This window comes from Sander lucioperca, chromosome 19 (genome assembly GCF_008315115.2).
Source record: "Sander lucioperca isolate FBNREF2018 chromosome 19, SLUC_FBN_1.2, whole genome shotgun sequence".
NCBI lineage: Eukaryota > Metazoa > Chordata > Actinopteri > Perciformes > Percidae > Sander > Sander lucioperca.
The window spans coordinates 13,768,449-13,785,354 of NC_050191.1; the positions used below are offsets into that span (position 1 = coordinate 13,768,449).

The following is a 16,906-nucleotide window of genomic DNA, read 5'->3' on the forward strand; positions in this document are numbered from 1 at the left end:
TGGGGTTAAATGTTAAACAAAATGACTTTAAATTTGAAAAGGTCACGGTTATTGCCAAATCCACTGAAAGATAACGCCCAACCTTTGTCTCATTATAGCTCTTTATTTTGGTTCTCTGTGCTTTCATCATCCATAAAAAATGTACATAAATGTAAAAAATGTAATGTAAAAATGGCAACTCAAAACAGCTATTTAAACTAATATCAAGTAAAAAGCAATGAAAATGTAGTCAACGAATTTCATAATGGACATAATTAAAAGACATCACAAATTAAGCCAACACAGTACACACATTTTTTACTTACGTTTTTTTCACATTATTGTAACAAAAAGAGGAATTGCTCCATTTCAGTCTACAGTTAAAACATTGCAAACCGTGTTCATCTAAAGACTGTCCTAAGTCCAAGAAGCAAGACTTCTTTGAAACAGTTGAGTATTATTTCTGCGTGACGGTGAATGAGTTCTGGTCCATTAACTCGCCAACTCTCTCCTGGAGGGTCTGAACCACCTCTGCCAGGATGAAGAGGTGTGTGTCGTCAAGGTCCTTGAGGATGAACTTCTTTCCCAGGGCCATTTTTTCATCCAAGTAGAGGAGGAACTGTTTCATGGCAGGATCACTGGTCCAGTGAGCAGAGGGGAGCAAGGGGAACAACTATAAGTTCTGCACAAATGTAAATGTATACCGTACTTGGCTAGATAGTACATTTCATCATACGAGTTTTATTTGCGTGTAGCAGCATCAGTAGAGGCATATCATTTTCATCAGATTTACAATTTCCCTTACCATTCAACAAGAACACCTTTGTGTACGTTGACCATGTTGACAGGTGCAGAGAAACCAGCAGTCAATCAAATGTAAATGCTCAAAACCTGCAGCACAATAAATAAATGATGTGTTAACGTTACTTTCCTGACCGTAAACATGAGAAGCTAACGGAGCAATAGGTAAAGCCAGGACTGTAAATTCCAGTCAAGAAACATAAGCCAAAAATCACAAAGTTGGCCTGTTTGGGTCTCGGTCTCTTTTTAATGAGACAATTTTCTTAACATAACGTAACCTCAGAAAAAAATAATAATAATGGCGGTGTTTAAGAACACATCTGCTAGCGTTAGCTTTTGATTTGACCCTGGTTAGCTTGTTAGCCCTAACGTTGGATATTCTGCTAAGTACTGTGATTTTTAAATATTAAACAGAACACGCTACCATTAAAGATTTAGATACCTCGCTAGTACATTCAAAATGAGTTAATTAGGACGAAAGACGGACTTTCACCAACCTGATAGCTGGCTGCGGCTGTTTCCTAAACAGTTTCAAAGCATTGTGGAATGGACGTGGGGTGACGTACGGTCTGTACCGAGGGACAATCTTCTGCAATCCAAATATGCGCATGTGACATAAAACTAGTATATTAAAGTATCGTCAGAGACAGTTTAGAAAGGGGATCTATCGTAAGTTATTTTTATGGTTCCCACTTGCTTAGAGAAAGCTTTGTGCTTTCATTTTAGTACCACTTATCATAGTTACACTGTATTTATCAATGATGATACAGGTTCATTTTGTGGTGGGTAATATGGATAACATTTCTATCACAATGATGTAATAATTACATATCTTTGTATCGTTATATAACATTATAGAGTACATTTTTATGAGCATCCATTGTAAAGCTGTTGATAAATAAAATAACCAATTGGGAATGCCTGCTTTTGGTCAATCCAGTGTATTAAATAATTGACAAACAAAGGTATATCATCACATTGATGCAAAAATTATATAAAAGTCCACTATTGCCATAAAGCAGTAATGCTAAATGACATTACATGTCCAACAACAGTCTAATACGTACAGGGTGTAATAGTGCACAATAATATAAGTGTAGTATTAATTTTGTTTAAAAAAAAAAAATGAGAGAGAGGGATATGCATTGCAAAGTGGCTTTGAGATGAAAATGATGCAGCACATAGACAAGTCCGACTCAAACTTCATACATTTATTCATTGTCAGCATTGCTATTGGCAATTTGGACTAAAAACCCATGGATATTTAAAACCAATTGCTTGATTAGTCCCATACAAATAATTCAAGCAACCTAAACTAATATTAATACAGGTCCATTTGAGGTAAAGTTCAGGAAGGAATATGTTTTGGCAGACAATATGATAGTGATATGGTAGTTATAATAAAATACATACATTTAAAAAATAAAATCTTAAACCACTGTGGTCAAAAATACTCGAGTGGCAAAGACATGTCAGTGCATCTGTAAGTAAATATTGTATGAGCAATATGTGTCATATGGTAAACCAGTAAATCAAAGATGAAATGGAGAAAGTGACAGAAAATTAAAATCTAGAAAAAAAATTCAATTATTTGAAGGTCAGAGTAGTAATTATGTTCTTTAAAAATTTGAACAATCTTAAAAGATCTGACTCACTAGAGAGAGACCAATCTAGGAGGATGGTTCTTTTTCATCACAACTTACGACTCTTCACAGAAATCCACCATTGAGTAAAATACAGTTAATTTTCCTAATTATACTATGATCAAATTAGTAGTTGTGTTTTTTTGTGATCACATTTTTTTATTTTCTGAAAGGAGCAAGGACATGTTTATGTTAATGTAAACAAGGAGAGGCAGTTATGTTTCCATTTGGTTTTTTTTTGGGGGGGGGGGGGGAATCAGTGCTCTCCCCCATTTCAAGTGTTTATCAGTGCGTTTGTGTTCATATATTTCAGTCAGTGGCTGATATAGCTCTGCAGTGCTTCTAGGATGAACTGGAGGCTCCGCTTGTACAGAAATGAGTCCTTCTTCTCCGGCTTGCAGATGTTAAGATGATCTACGTCTACCTCGATGAGCTCCCCGATGCCGAGATCTGAAACCAAACCAGAGCAGACTCAAGGTAACAGCTAAAAGGACAATATTACTGTCATATCTATCTCAGATCTATGCTCTTTTTGCTAATGCATTCATATTTAAGCTATACATCATATGTATACACGTCTTATTTCCCATGTGCATTAATGTTACATACTTGCTGACTGTGTTGGTACCACTAGTATCTTGATCATGGGACCAATGTTTGTCGGCAGCGTCTCTGCAAAGCTCAGCACCTTGATTTCCTTTTCTTTTGCCATGTTCAGGAAGTTCTCATTCAGGTTGCGCAGTGCTGGTGAGTCTTAAAAACACATGGACAACGTCTCACAATAGATATTTAACAATTTCTAACAGTCTTTGACCTAGGAATGAATTTTATTCACTTACCTTTACAAAGTTCTCTGACTTCTACAGAGGGAAAGAGGAGATATCTGACGTTGACTGAGTACTCTGCCATAAAGGTGCCATGGTGTGGAACACTATAGAACATAATGCCTTTGGTGTTCTTTAACAGTCCATGCATATCTGGGTCCTCTGAGGCATCCAGCAGCATTTTCTTCACAAGCAATCCTGATGGAAAAATCAAACACAAGAGGATACAAACAGACAGTGAGCACAACTTTTGTGAGGTATGAAATAAGACTGAGCCATTTGTTTTTCATGATGCATTCAAGGGATTTGAGTACAAATCTAACATGCTTGTGGAAAGAAAGTTCCGACAGAATACCTCCCATGCTGTGGGCTACCCAGACCACAGGCCTCTCTCCAACTCCTGCCAGCTTTAACTTCTTTAGCAGCTCTCGACTTCTGTAGGCCAAGGACTTCCTGAAGAGACCAAAGCAAAGAATGAATCAACAGTTCATTTATTGAGAGTCTGTTGGAATTGTGCATAATGAAAACATTTGAGATAACAAAACATTTAATTTGACTAAGAATTGTAACCTAATTAGCTTTAAATAGTCATGATGTTGGATGAGCTGTGCAAAATATGAAGGTTATTACTACTGGTAAGGAACCAAAGTCACTTGCACAATCCTATAATATTTTATACCGAATCACCAGTGGACACATGAAGAAACTCCCGATTCCTCACCTCTGATTCTCAGCGGGACATTTGGCCATCCAGTCACTGAGATGACTGTCATACTCCACAGATAGTACTCTCAGATTTGGACAATCAGCAGCCAACCATGACTGTCAATAAAAGAGGACACAATAACACAGAAGAACAACAGTTAGAGATGATTAATACCCTCAACATTATTCAAAATCTTTGTGAGACCTCACATTTTATTGAGCAAAAACTATTGAGTCTCCCCTAAAGCCAGACGGACCAATCCATAGTTGTTCCAAAGATTTCATTTAATTGTACATGTAGGGGGAAAAAACATGAAAAGACACTTCATGGTGATCCGTAATACTCCACAGTAATTAGAGGAATTAGGTGGATTTATCACCTTTGGCCAGCACTCTGTGTAGTCGTCCCTGCTTTCTGCTTCCTTCTCTTCCTCTAACATATTGCGGTCCTTCTGCCTCCATGTCTTAAAAGCTGCCCCGAGAATCCCATGGATGAAGAGCACGTCTGCTTTGATTGGCTGGCTGGAAATTAACACATAGTCAAATATTATTGTTGGTGTACATATGAAATTAAACTAATACTTTATAAAGAATAATGTAACAGTAGAATTAATCGTTTTCCTACTTGCAACGTGTTTGTGGGTGGAGGATATAGACACCGTCTTGGTATTTCTCTTTTACCGTCTCCCTATCCAGGTTGGCCAGAGCACGGGCTGCATGAGATGCCTGCATAACATGAGGAGACTGCATCATCTCAGCCAGGACAGATACCCAGCCTGAAGGTGTTACATAGTTAATGAAGAAAGAAAAAAAAATATTGGATGTATTATAATCTTTTCTGTTTTTAATTAATACATTTGGGACAGAAAGTATTAAAAACAGAGATAAAACAAACAACTGTGAACAAGTATGAATACTGTAAAGCATGTTTTGGTTGACTAACAGTTGATAGCTGTGTGGACAACATTAAAACTGTTGACATTTGGATGATGAAGTCTTTGGAATAGTGAATATGTAATCTGTGGATGAAATAACATTGTATCCACACATACATTACATCATTGTCATTAAACCCAGTCAAGATTACACATAACAAGAACCCTCTATGGAATAATCAGATGAGTTGCAGACTTACCAGACTGGGTTATGGCCTGGTGAACACCTTCATTGAGTGCCAAATTTCCTATGATACGAACAATGTTCCTCTGAATCTTCAGGGAGTCTCTACGAAGCTGATAAACCCTCTGGAGGAGCTGCAGACCCCCGTTGGCAACTATGTGGTCACAGTGGCTCTGGACCTGCAGACAGGATGTGTTTCAGTAAGTTCAGAACATTTATTCACCTTACTTAGCAATCAAAATCAACCGCAGTCTCCGCAGGAGTTATTCCACTGAGATTGTTGTTCAGGTATTCACCAAATTAACTGTTGAGGTAAAAGTTGTTTCTGTTCAGAAAACTATAAAATTCAATTCAGTTCAGTGTGCAGTGGACACAATTAAAGCACTGTTCTATAAATACTAATGCTGCCAATAGTGCCTCCAACCATGAAACCATGAAGAATCCACTGAATTTACTGAACTAAACAAAAGGTGGTTTGTGTTGTTATTGAGCTTGTTGGGGGAAGATACACAATATGTGCTGTTAAATGCACTTCTGTGTTGTGTTTAACAGATAATTGGAGTTAGATCATGTTTAGATGCGTCATATGGCCATCATTACCTTTGAGTGCTGTACCAATGCCTGTAGGCAGAAGGATTCCACCTTCTCAGAGGGAACAGAGGTGAGGCTCTGGGCGTAAGGCAGCCCATTACCTCCAAAACACCACAGACCACCCTGCGACATAGGAAGGTGTATGCATTAGTAAGAGGATTTAAATATTTGAATTTTCAACCTTTTTTGAACACTTTACAAAAGACTATGTAGAAGTGCATATGTGAGTCCATGTTTCCTTCTCAATTACCCGTTGTGCTGCCAAGGACTGAGTGCTCTCTCTGAGGGCCAGTGACGTGAAGTACTGAACACATTTGTCCACCTCAGACTGAGGCAGAGATGCCAGCAGCTGCCTCAGTCCATCCTCTGCTGACAAACCCTGTGAAGAAGTCAACACACCTAGTTATCATCTTATATACCTGTGAGATTTAATTTAAAGCTAAGGTAAAGGATCAATAGTGATGAATATCTTGTGCAGAAAATACAAATATAAAAATGTATATCCCATTATGTTTAGTATAGAAACAAAGTCTGTGAATAAGTGTGCTTTGCAAGTAATAGAGATATCGAGGCATTCTACATAATAGACAGATCAACAGAGATACTTACATCCTCAAGGTCAGGCAGTGCAGGTGAGCGCAAGAAGAATCTAAGGTCTACCTGAGGAGTCCGGGCCAGGCCCACTGCTGTTCCTTGGTCTATAACCTGGGCTGCTGTCTGGTACTGGTAGTCTGAGTTATTGACAACAGGTATGAACTAATCCCACTTTACTTGTTGTATATACTGTAAGCCTGAAGTGATGCGCAACAATTTCTATGTATTTTACCGTGCCAGTGGTGATTTTCTGCAAGTTCTTGAATAGCCTGTAGTCTGATGGCTTTGTTGGCTGACCGTGTCCTCTTGAGTAAAACCCATAATGCCACCTCATGTGGGTCTGCATCTACGTGGCTGAAGTGCTCTAAGACATACAAATAGAGAGCATAATGACTGGCTGAACATTTCACAGAACAAAGTGGATACAGGGTACTACAAATACTCCTAAAAGGCACTGTGAAATTGCATTCCAACTATATCTACCGTGACTAACTACTAGTATCTCTACAGCATCAATTTCAGATTATTACAACAGCCAGGAGGTTACAAACCTTGTGGTCTCAAACCTTGTGTCATCAACTTGGCAGCTATTTATTTTTAAAAAGTCAAAAGTTAATTTATTAGATGTCTTACATGTCTCGTATTTCTATAATGTTAAAGGGATACTTCACCGATTTAGCATTAAGCTTTGTATCAGTAGAAACACGGTAGTATTTTTGAATGACCGTGCTTCCCTCCCTCATGTCCCCGAGACGAGAGATCTCTGTATTGTGGGTCTGGAAAAAAATCTTCCGATGACGTAAAACGACGATTTTTGCGTCATCGGAAGATTTTTTTTCCCAGAGGCAATGGACTACAGGCAGTAGTAGGAGCTACTTACACATGTTTTCAACCCGCCCATAGGGGGTTGGACTGTCGTCTTTCTCCGAAGATTCCCGAACGAACGAGTGTCAGTCATCTCGAATCTTCGCTACTGGCTTCTTAGCAGAAAACTTTAGATAGATAGATTTATTCATCCTGAAGGACATTTTAGAACAACAATTATGTGCATTCAAACTACCGCACACATGTACCACTGGGATACATTGGTACAGATCGGAGAATATGCAGGAAACTTTATTACAGACGGAATACTTGACACAGCTTCGCCCGCCTGCTATGGAGACCAGCGGTGTTGCACGATGCCTTTGGCCGGTAAAGGGACATCATCAGCGGGGAAGTTGAACGAGTGGAAAGCTAACGCTAGCCGGCCACCTGTTCCATCAATCCTGCTTACAAGTGTCCGCTCATTAGACAACAAACTGGACTACATCCAACTTCAACGAAACTCCCAACGCGAGTTCAGAGACTGCTGTGTTTTTGTTGTGGAAACATTGCTGAACAACAGTGTACGGGACTATCCAGCTACCAGGCCGGCTGCTCTGTCGCCGGATAAGACTAGCTAGTGGAGGTGGGCTTGTATCTTGTAACTAACTGCTAACTGCTGGTGGAGTTTGTGACTGTTAAATGCCGACCATTCTACATTCCACGCAAATTTACGGCTCTGTTTATACTCTGTATTTATATGGTATAGCCCACCAAGCGCTAATGCTAGTAGCTATGCGTTAGCTGAACTTTACAGAGCCTATAATGTGTGTGCACTAAATGTAGCCTGTTTCGTATGTCGTTTTTATATAATGTCGTTTTTATATATTTTAATTGTGTAACCACTTGAGCCACGGTGAAAAGTTGTTTCGTGTATATGGTTGAAATGACAATAAAACACACTTGAGTTGAGTTGACTGTCTCACTGTCTGTCTGTCTGTCTGTAAATGGTAGGTGTGGCTTGGGAGTGGACGCTAAAGCAGCGAAGCAAGTGCATTCTGGGATTTGGTGTCTTTCATCCACATGAGCCAAAAACACATTTTCTGGCTTTTCTCAGCCTAGAAGCCACCAATTTAAAAAAAAAAAAAAAAAATCACATTTCTACTACATAAGTGACCCAATTTAAAGATATATTCATCTTTCCAACGGTGAAATATCCCTTTAAACAAGCTGTGTATTTACAATTAGAGTGATTAATACAGAGCTAATATAAGGTGGACAAAGTATTCATGTATATTACAGACAATTGCCAATGTGCACATTAGTGCACAAACTATGAGACATTCAAAACAGGATGTGAATGTACAAGGCAGGTGTTTCCTTTTGCCTTAATGTGCACACCCCACATAAAAATGAGTGGGCAACTGTAGTTTTCTGAGAATAAATGTTTGTGCTTCTATTAGCAGCAACTTCTGCTTTCCAATCTTAGAAACATTAGAAACAGGGCCAGTACTACGTTCACACACTGTGCACTTTTAGTGTGATTTTCAGGTGAACTGGTACAGTATAATGATAACCTTTGGTTTCTTACCGTCTAGTGTTTGCAGGAAAACCCTAGATGATAGTTCCAGAAACCGCCTTGCTGCTTTATGAAGTTCCCTCCTTGCTTTGTGTGTGAGCCCTAGACACATAGTGTAAAAGTCAACCAAGGTAACAGAAGCCATTTAGTAATGGTTGCTAGTAGGCATCTCAGTATATAGGTTGGTAGTTGATCGTTTCCATTAAATAAGAGAAACTTGACCAGTGGAAGTGAGATCACCCAACAGACTGACCCGATTATTCAAGCAGGAAAGATAGTAGAGAGGGGAAGGAAGGAAAGACAGTTATGATAACAGACATCACTGGGCACCTGCACATGGCAAACTCAGTACGACTTTGTGCTCATACAAGAAAAAGGAAAAAAAGAAAGCCACTCAGCATATTCCTGATGTCACCCAGATGGTCTGGGAAGTCCAAAAACAAAACATCTAAACTAAAACGAAATCTCAAAATGGTCTTAATTCTTTTCAGTTGTCCCAGTTTAGCAATAAAGTCTAGATGGATGACATTCAGTACCTGCAGTAAGGTTTTCGTTTTCATCTGAGGGAGTGGCTCTCAGATAGATGTAAGACTTGTATTTCTCCTGAAGAATGGCACTAGTGTCAATGGTCACAGCCTTGTTCAAGGCCACCACTTCATATGTGATCAAAAGACAGCCTCTGTAGAAAGGGAATGGATAAGATGAGGCCGTCTTTTCGCACATTTTTTTTTACCATTGAAGACAAGGATTAAAATCTGTATGCGAAATACTGTAACAAACTTACCCCGAGACAACGGCACCAGTTACTTTAGCAACCTTCCCTAAATGTCAGCAGAAAAATGAATCTATATTAGATAAAATTGGATAACGTTAAGGGTTTTAAGCTGTAACTTTACTCACAGAAGCATTAAGGTTGAATCCATGTAATTAGATATCGGAGATTGCAGACAATAAGCAGTATACACGTAGGCCAGTTATGTCTAATAACTTACTTAAATCCTTCCACTGAAGCACTTTCCTCACTCCAGGCGGCCCAGCTGTGCTCAGTCTCCGACAGCGGATTAAGCGTAGAGCTGCACCAGACATCCTCCGCCTGCATGTCACCCGGTATGTTTAGGATACGTTAATCAGTCCACCACAGAGGAATAACAACTTATTTCAAGCACACTGGAAACTTACATATCATAGGGCCAGACGTGAGACCAATTATACTTTTGCTAAAACTAATTTAACGTAACGCACGTATAAATAGCGGTCTAGTAGTTAACGTTACGCTACCTGGTGCACAATTACCCTGGTAATCCAGCTACAAGGCTCCAGCTACAAGACTCTAGCTAATTACCAAACAAGCATACAGTATCAACATTAAACCAATGTGTGAACCAACTAACGTTAGAGTAAACTAACTAATGTAAGACATAAACTCATTCACAAGTCCTCTTACTAACTGCTGTTCACTTGGAATTACTGCCACCTCAACTGTCAGTCATTCAGCTTGATGTCACACTAAAGCAAGCTGTGTGACATTCATAACGCTAACATAAACACTAAAGTTATACTGTAACAACGGGTCAAGCTAAGTTACCCGTTAGCTAACACTAACAAACTAAGATTAGCTTTTGGCTAACGTTTCACTTTTAGGGCTTTCCGCCAGCTTACTAACAGTTAACTACCCAGCTAGCCGATTAAGGTAACCATTTTCTTGCGGTTTCATTTTCATTATTAAACAGACATTACCTTATTTATAGAGGACTACCGTGATGTTCTTGACTGCAGCGCCCGGCCCGGACCGTTCATAAACACTTGTCTCACAAATAACACGTCATCAAACGCGAGCAGATTTTTAAATAGTAACAGAAAGATACTGAACGTATGCAGTAATAATTTGTGTGTTGCGTTATTATTTAGATTTACTCAACATGCAATACAATATCTGTGAGGATGTGTTTTAGCTGTTAGGAGGGCGGGTCATCTTTTCGTCCTGTACCAAACTTTATTGTGGTTTACCATATCCCCCATCAGGAAATAGTAGTCAGACTGGACATAAAAATAATCTGCATAAAAACACCTGCAGTCCATTACAACAATCATACAACAAATACAAACTATTGTAAATATTATAATGTTCAAAGAAAGATGTTGATGCCAGATGCTAGTTTGTGGTGTTTTTTTTAATAAGGTAGTTCCTTTATTGTCCCCACAAATGGACAACATCACAATGTAATATTGTACATCGACACCACAATCTCAAAATAATATCAAACTTTTGTCTAGCCCAGTCAACTAAAACTGCACTGGTTGACTTGGGTTGCAATATTTTACAGGTGTGCATGTTATTATTATGTTATTATTATTGTGTTGCATTGCCCAGCAAACACCCTACAGACCACAGTTGTTATGCTTTTGATTCTAGCTTTTATTGCATTAATTTATGAGCAAAGCTCAGTAAATTACACTCAAATATAAAATACAAAAACTTCTGACACATAATAACTTTCTGTGTATCTTTCTCTCAAGCTCACACATACTGTACTTGCAAACTCAGGCACACTAAATTACTTTGAACGCCACACACCCCCACATACCACAGCTCTGTAAAAAACATGTGTGAGACAGCAATTAAAACATCAAATGAGATAAAGGCTGTCCCCACCAGGTTTTGCATGGAAACACAACTATTAAATACAAGTTAACAAACACACACACACACACACACACACACACACACACACACACACACACACACACACACACACACACATTGTCTTCCTTTGGGGTACACATACACAACCATGCTCTCTTTTGCATAGTGATTATGATCAGCAGGGACAAAGGAGAAATGCCCAGTCATCAGTATGTATTTGTAGATTTTTGCCTTGTCTAAACTATACAAAGATTCTGTGCAAGCATACATTAGTGTCAATCACCACTAATTACAGACTGCTAATTTTCAAGACAAATCATCTCTGTTCATAAGCAGCCATTGCCACATTGCTGAGCATGTGAGCGGACTGTTTTAAAATATTTTTCCTCAATATTTATTAATAAAGGATGCTTATGTGAACACTAGATATATATTAACAAACCGAAATACATACAAAACTGATGGTTGCAGGACACACAATTGACCTTGATGTCTTTGCTGGCTCCACTCTGCTCCACCTGGTCATATAAAGCAGTACAGATTTAGTCCAATATCATTTGTGAATCCATTTACAACTCTCTCTCATCTAGTTAGAGTCAGCCTGGTGCTCTGCTCAGGTGCATGTTTCTTGATAAGCTCTAATAATGCTCTCATAAGCTGGAGGTGGGGTCTGTGTAGCATGGAAACCCCTCAGGCCATTGTTCCCCCAAAACGACTCCGGTCTGGGTGGGGTGGCAGCTGGCTGGGCTGCTGTTTGAGCTGATCCAGTTGACGTGGTCAGAGTTGGTGTACGGGGCAGCGTTGTCTGGCTCCCCTCCTCTGCCTCCCTTGCGATTTGGCTGCACTGGAGGAGAGGGTGGAAGGTAGAAGCCCTGAAGCTGGATTTGTGCCCCAGTGGGTCGAGGTGATCTGGGGAGGAAGTCTGGCGGTGGAAGCTGAAAGCAGCACTGACCAAACTGTTGTTGCTGCGCCGGTCATAGCTGCTGTTGCGGTTAAAGCCTGGGCGGTTGCGGGAAGCCGTGCGTGATTGGCGAGGAGGGCGGCGGGTGATGCTGGCCGAGCCTGCTCTGCGTCGGGACATCCAGGTCAAGATCACGTAAACCAAGGCCCCCAAGACAAGGCCCACCGCCATGGACACACAGAAAGCAATGATCAAAGGGACTGTGAAGAGAGAAACGTATCCAAATTATATTTTATCATCTGTGCTTCAATGTATTTTTGATGGATCCTTCACAAACACCCTCCATATATTTGGGTTCTACTTGATTTTTTTTTTTTTTTATCTCCTCTGCCCAATTCACTTATTTACTCTTCAGGTTCACTGTGAGGGACAATAGTTTAATAATAGTTATGTACAGTACATGCAGTACAATCTAAATACACTTTAAAATTAGTCTTTTTATTATTATTCTCTGAGAATGGAAGGAATTTTAATTAGAATATATGCGTTTATCAAGATAACAAAAAACATTTGTTTGTTACAAATGGAGGATTGCTAACAGTGTCCTGCAAGATGATGCCCCTTTGACAAAATAATAAAACTTTCTTCTTTCATGTTTACCAGAGCAACACACTGACTGAATTTCATTTCCACAAAAAAGGCACTGACTTTTTGCTCATTGCTTCTTTGCCTTGGAAGCAGCAGTAGTGCCCATATAAGCGTGCTTGAGAGAAGAGAGAGAATGCAGTGGCTAAGACAATTCAAGTTGGACTTCTGCCAGGTAAAACGAATCAATTTCCTTTCAATACAGTTCAGCATTAAAAAGACTGAACCCACTTTGCTACTAGCCCATTTTTCCACGGAAGTTTTTTTTTCTCTAACTTTGGGGAAAGGAGACACTGGTCAAAAGTCATCTGGAAATGACATTTGGGAAAACTGAGGAAAGAAACACTACGAAAACATGTCCAGAACTTATAGATTTGGAGTGAGACACAAAAGGTAATTTGTTAGATGAAATAATCTACAAAAGGAATCAAGCCCACATATTGAATATATCCCAGAGGTGATTAAAGCTTGAATTCCTGAGGGAACAACAGTGCCGATCAGAGAGACCACATGAAAAAGACCAGCTAAAAGAGAAGGGAAGTTAAAAAAAAAAACTCACCAGCATCAAAAGATTGAAGTATTTCCAGAAAGAGATTTGTGTTGTTCTCTGCCATGACTTCTTGGAGAAGAAGAGAGACTGATACTCAATTCAGTCTGTCTTTTACTCTCTCTTCTTTTCCCTTCTTCTCTTCTTCTGTCAGTTCTTGCCTGTCTCTCTTTTCTTCTGATGGGTTTTCCTGTCTTTCTGTCTCCCCTCTTTCCTGTTTCTCACTTTCTCCCCCTCTCGTCCCTTGCTCACTTTCTATGTCAGTATGTCTGTCTCCCTCAGAGGGAGACTCAGCCCAGAGGCACACAGAACTGGCGGCTAACTCTGGCAGTCGTCTTGTTTATGGAAGCGGAAAACTACACTGTCGCGTTTCCTGCTTTCCTGCTTGAAATTAGCAACAGGAGTGGCTTATCTATCTGGGACAGAGATCCTGGAGGTGGGGAGACGGGGTGTTGCTGTAATCACTTCCTCTCCCATCATTTCCTTCAGGTTGATTAATGTAAAATGGTATCACCCCAGCGCCGTAAGACTCAGTACTTCAGCTTTCACTGTAGGAATGTCCACCATATTCACCAATATGTTTGTTTCTTTCAGAAATTATAAATATTTCAATATCTCTCATATTTTTTCTTACACCGCAGAGACCACAGGCGACAGTTTGCCATAAGCTGCACTGGCAGTTACAGGCCTGAAATGTGTGTTGAAGACAAAACCACAGCTGGAATGGATGGTGGCAATACTGTAAGTGCTTTTAATACTTGGTTGTAATGATGCAAAACAATTATACTTCTCTGATGTATTTTTAAACTGTGTGATATCTGCCTTTTCTATTTCCCAGTGTATTTGTTAGTAAGCTCAGTCTTTCCACAGTGTCTGCCAGGTCAGCGGTGCCTACATTGGACGTCTGTTTTTTTCAGTTGGAGAGAACAAGTAAAAACATTGTAAGTTTGATAAGATAGAAAAGCAGCACATCTACTCTTTCAATGCACCAACATATTTTCTTACTTTCACAAAACAGGATACAGTGAATGAAAATGAAGCTCTTCATTTTACTCGTGCTTGATCCCACAGTCAGCATTGTTTTATTCCCCTCCAAGCCAAATCTGCAAGGTCATCATTACAGTCAAAGGGAAGGATGCTAGTAGTAGTATTGGTATGCATCTAATGTAGTCCAGCCTCATTTTCCCCATCAGCTTTGCAGAGTTAATTAATAAACCATCCTTTACCTTAAATTCAACCTTAACATGAATCAACTCAAGCTGTTAATCCTGTCCAGTAAGATGAAAAATGCTTAGATTTTGACACATAATCTTTGAGTGTATTATGCTAGGAAGTTGACAACCTTCAGCCTTCACGAATATATATATAGAGAGAGAGAGAGAGAGAGAGAGAGAGAGAGAGAGAGAGAGAGAGAGAGAGAGAGAGAGAGAGAGAGAGAGAGAGAGAGAGAGAGAGAGAGAGAGAGAGAGAGAGAGAGAGAGAGAGAGAGGCACAACCAAAGTCTGAACTTCCTTTAATTGTTGGCTCTTATGTAAAACCTGTCCAAAATAACAAGCAAACACCCCTGTGAAATAGTATGCGTGGCCATTGTGTTCTGTTATAGAGTAATGGGAGCATAATGGACTCAAAGGTGGAGACATTCTTTGAGTTTTACAGCTTAAGTTCATGGCCTTTTTAAAATGTCATTGGGCAGAGCAGTGTGTGTGTGTGGGGGGGGGGGGGGTGTGCCGTCCTTAATATCTTAATAAGGAAATAAGGTTTCTTTAAGGAATTCAAGGATGTAGGCAGCACAGAAGGATATATTTAGGAGTTTCTAAATTTGTAGATTTGATGAATCAATATTTTATTATAATCTCTTAAACAGTAGCTTTTATTAATGTGCCATTCCGGGACAGCACTTATAAGTGATATATTATAGAATATAGTATATATAGTAATATAGTTATTTTCTACAATTAATACCACCCTGGTCATTAATATTTGGATGTAAAGAGACTATCCCGACCACCAGGGAGTGGTAGTCTCCATTGTGTGTTCCTTCTATTCCCTCCTTGACCAGTAGATGGAGTAATACTCCAGGAAACTTCATTTCATGTGTCCTGAAAGTATCAGGGACTAAAGACGTAGACTAGCCTGTTTTAAATAGTCCAAATGAAAAAAAAATCCAGGTTATCTAATCAAACTGTACTTTTCTACAGAAATAATGTAGGAGCTAAGGTAACATCTCATACACTCATCCCACACTTTTGACTTCACATACATTGTGCATTGAGGCATGGCCTGCTATGACACAAGACAGTGATTCAACATCTAGTTTTTGCAAGATTCGCAATTTTTCTCATAGAAAACAATGGAAAGGAAATTGGAAAGTTATACAAGCGCTACACACATCATTGTAACTAATTTAACATCGTAAGTATAAAGAATTGATCCCTTTGTTTGAGGGGAAAATCTACATTAAATTGCTTATTTAAACAGATAGTTTTGCAGTATGTAAAACAGAGTAACAGAACAGTATTTCTTACTTGCATTATGTTGATTATGACATGCAGGTTGACAACAAACTTTCTAATGAGATTTTAGAAAACTGCTGACAATGCATGAAAGAGATTAGCACACTGGCGGTCTTGGTCCCAGCTCTCTGCCTGTGCAATGATTAGATAAGAAAACGGATAATAACTCGGGAAGGCTCTGGCTATACTATAGGAAGATTTCCTATTGAACCCTGTGCTTTGTCTCTGCTCTCTGCTCCCCTTTGCTGCAGCAGAGTCTGCTCTCTTTTTTGCTGAATCTCTTTGGTCCTGAGAGGCTCTGGACGGTAGAGGTCACCCCCAGCCGAGCTGCGTAAAAACGTAGGAATCAGCAGTCCGTCCCTGCCGCAGAGGAGCCGGCCAATCCAACTAAATCCCACAATTTATCACACTGGCAAGTCAAACAGCTGATTCTGACGATGTAACTATAAAATGGTTAGAGTTTTATATATATTTAATAGGATGAAGTGCTGATTTAGAATTTATTATTTAGCTTTGCCAATAATACCCTATAAACACAGTTTCCTGCTTTTGGGAATGAGAGTTTTTCACGTTCAACAATTCCTCAATCTAAACAATCACACACCCCCCCCCATCATGTTTACTCAGTCACTGTAGACAGACGGTACACAGCAGAGCTTCAAAGGGGAGCCTAGACAGTACAGAGATCAAGAAATCTGGACCCACAGACAGACTGTGGAGAGATGATCTGTTGTCCTGCAGATTCACGTCCATAAAACCAACCTCATTCACCTGCTCCTAATGCCACCCGTTTATTAATAAAAACCCATTCAATAAATTAATCCTAGAAGCAGATTGCACTACACTGTCATCAAAGCAGATTGAATTCAGCATGCACTACATTTGTGCATTTCATTCATTTGCCACAATTGAGCTGAGGATCTGCAATCAATAATAATTGATCATCTTTTACATTATTTTATCCCAGTCCTCTATCTCTCACTTTGTTCAATGAGGCTGTGGCCAGAGCAGTGTAGC

The 16,906-nt window shown here is 39.6% G+C and overlaps 3 protein-coding genes and 1 long non-coding RNA gene across 15 annotated transcripts; 1 reads left to right on the top strand and 3 right to left on the bottom strand.

The window, feature by feature from the left end:
- Positions 1–358: 358 nt before the first annotated feature.
- On the bottom strand, positions 359–1,381 carry gtf2h5 (general transcription factor IIH, polypeptide 5). Of its 5 annotated transcripts, none has more exons than XM_031322200.2 (3): positions 1,278–1,381; positions 785–870; positions 359–617 (listed from the first exon to the last, which is right to left on the bottom strand). In XM_031322200.2, exons 2-3 carry the CDS (start codon positions 817–819, stop codon positions 437–439), a joined length of 216 nt encoding a protein of 71 aa, XP_031178060.1. In that variant the 5' UTR covers positions 820–870; positions 1,278–1,381; the 3' UTR covers positions 359–436. The 5 variants fall into 5 exon arrangements, with proteins under 5 accessions (XP_031178060.1, XP_031178062.1, XP_031178061.1 ...); XM_031322202.2 differs by having other exon boundaries at positions 1,268–1,368; XM_031322201.2 differs by having other exon boundaries at positions 785–872; positions 1,229–1,360.
- A 589-nt stretch (positions 1,382–1,970) lies between these two features.
- Positions 1,971–10,473, bottom strand: serac1 (serine active site containing 1). Of its 8 annotated transcripts, none has more exons than XM_031322159.2 (18): positions 10,377–10,473; positions 9,632–9,732; positions 9,424–9,460; positions 9,176–9,318; positions 8,652–8,741; positions 6,808–6,843; positions 6,489–6,620; positions 6,272–6,393; positions 5,913–6,041; positions 5,672–5,785; positions 5,088–5,250; positions 4,578–4,728; positions 4,333–4,474; positions 3,969–4,069; positions 3,603–3,700; positions 3,263–3,445; positions 3,033–3,176; positions 1,971–2,873 (listed from the first exon to the last, which is right to left on the bottom strand). In XM_031322159.2, exons 2-18 carry the CDS (start codon positions 9,723–9,725, stop codon positions 2,737–2,739), a joined length of 2,016 nt encoding a protein of 671 aa, XP_031178019.1. In that variant the 5' UTR covers positions 9,726–9,732; positions 10,377–10,473; the 3' UTR covers positions 1,971–2,736. The 8 variants fall into 8 exon arrangements, with proteins under 8 accessions (XP_031178019.1, XP_035851317.1, XP_035851315.1 ...); XM_035995424.1 differs by having other exon boundaries at positions 6,323–6,393; positions 10,396–10,452; XM_035995422.1 differs by having other exon boundaries at positions 10,396–10,451.
- LOC116066243 lies at positions 6,038–14,583 on the top strand. The gene is made up of 3 exons (XR_004108919.2): positions 6,038–6,411; positions 14,018–14,117; positions 14,247–14,583. It is a non-coding gene; the product is annotated as an uncharacterized LOC116066243 (long non-coding RNA).
- On the bottom strand, positions 10,591–13,735 carry myct1a (myc target 1a). Its single transcript, XM_031322193.2, has 2 exons — positions 13,389–13,735; positions 10,591–12,444 (listed from the first exon to the last, which is right to left on the bottom strand). Exons 1-2 carry the CDS (start codon positions 13,441–13,443, stop codon positions 11,897–11,899), a joined length of 603 nt encoding a protein of 200 aa, XP_031178053.1. The 5' UTR covers positions 13,444–13,735; the 3' UTR covers positions 10,591–11,896.
- Positions 14,584–16,906: the final 2,323 nt, after the last annotated feature.

Excerpts from the sequence above, each read along its gene's own strand:
- gtf2h5 (XM_031322200.2), bottom strand. The coding sequence starts at position 819 with ATGGTCAACGTACACAAAGGTGTTCTTGTTGAATG. Across the intron at positions 618-784 it reads AAAGGTGTTCTTGTTGAATG|TGATCCTGCCATGAAACAGT; the intron begins GTAAGGGAAATT and ends TCACTGGACCAG.
- serac1 (XM_035995422.1), bottom strand. The coding sequence starts at position 10,436 with ATGAACGGTCCGGGCCGGGCGCTGCAGTCAAGAACATCACG. Across the intron at positions 9,461-9,631 it reads GCTTCAGTGGAAGGATTTAA|GGAAGGTTGCTAAAGTAACT; the intron begins GTAAGTTATTAG and ends GCTGACATTTAG. Across the intron at positions 5,786-5,912 it reads AGTCCTTGGCAGCACAACGG|GGTGGTCTGTGGTGTTTTGG; the intron begins GTAATTGAGAAG and ends CCTATGTCGCAG.
- myct1a (XM_031322193.2), bottom strand. The coding sequence starts at position 13,443 with ATGGCAGAGAACAACACAAATCTCTTTCTGGAAATACTTCAATCTTTT. Across the intron at positions 12,445-13,388 it reads ACTTCAATCTTTTGATGCTG|TCCCTTTGATCATTGCTTTC; the intron begins GTGAGTTTTTTT and ends CTCTCTTCACAG.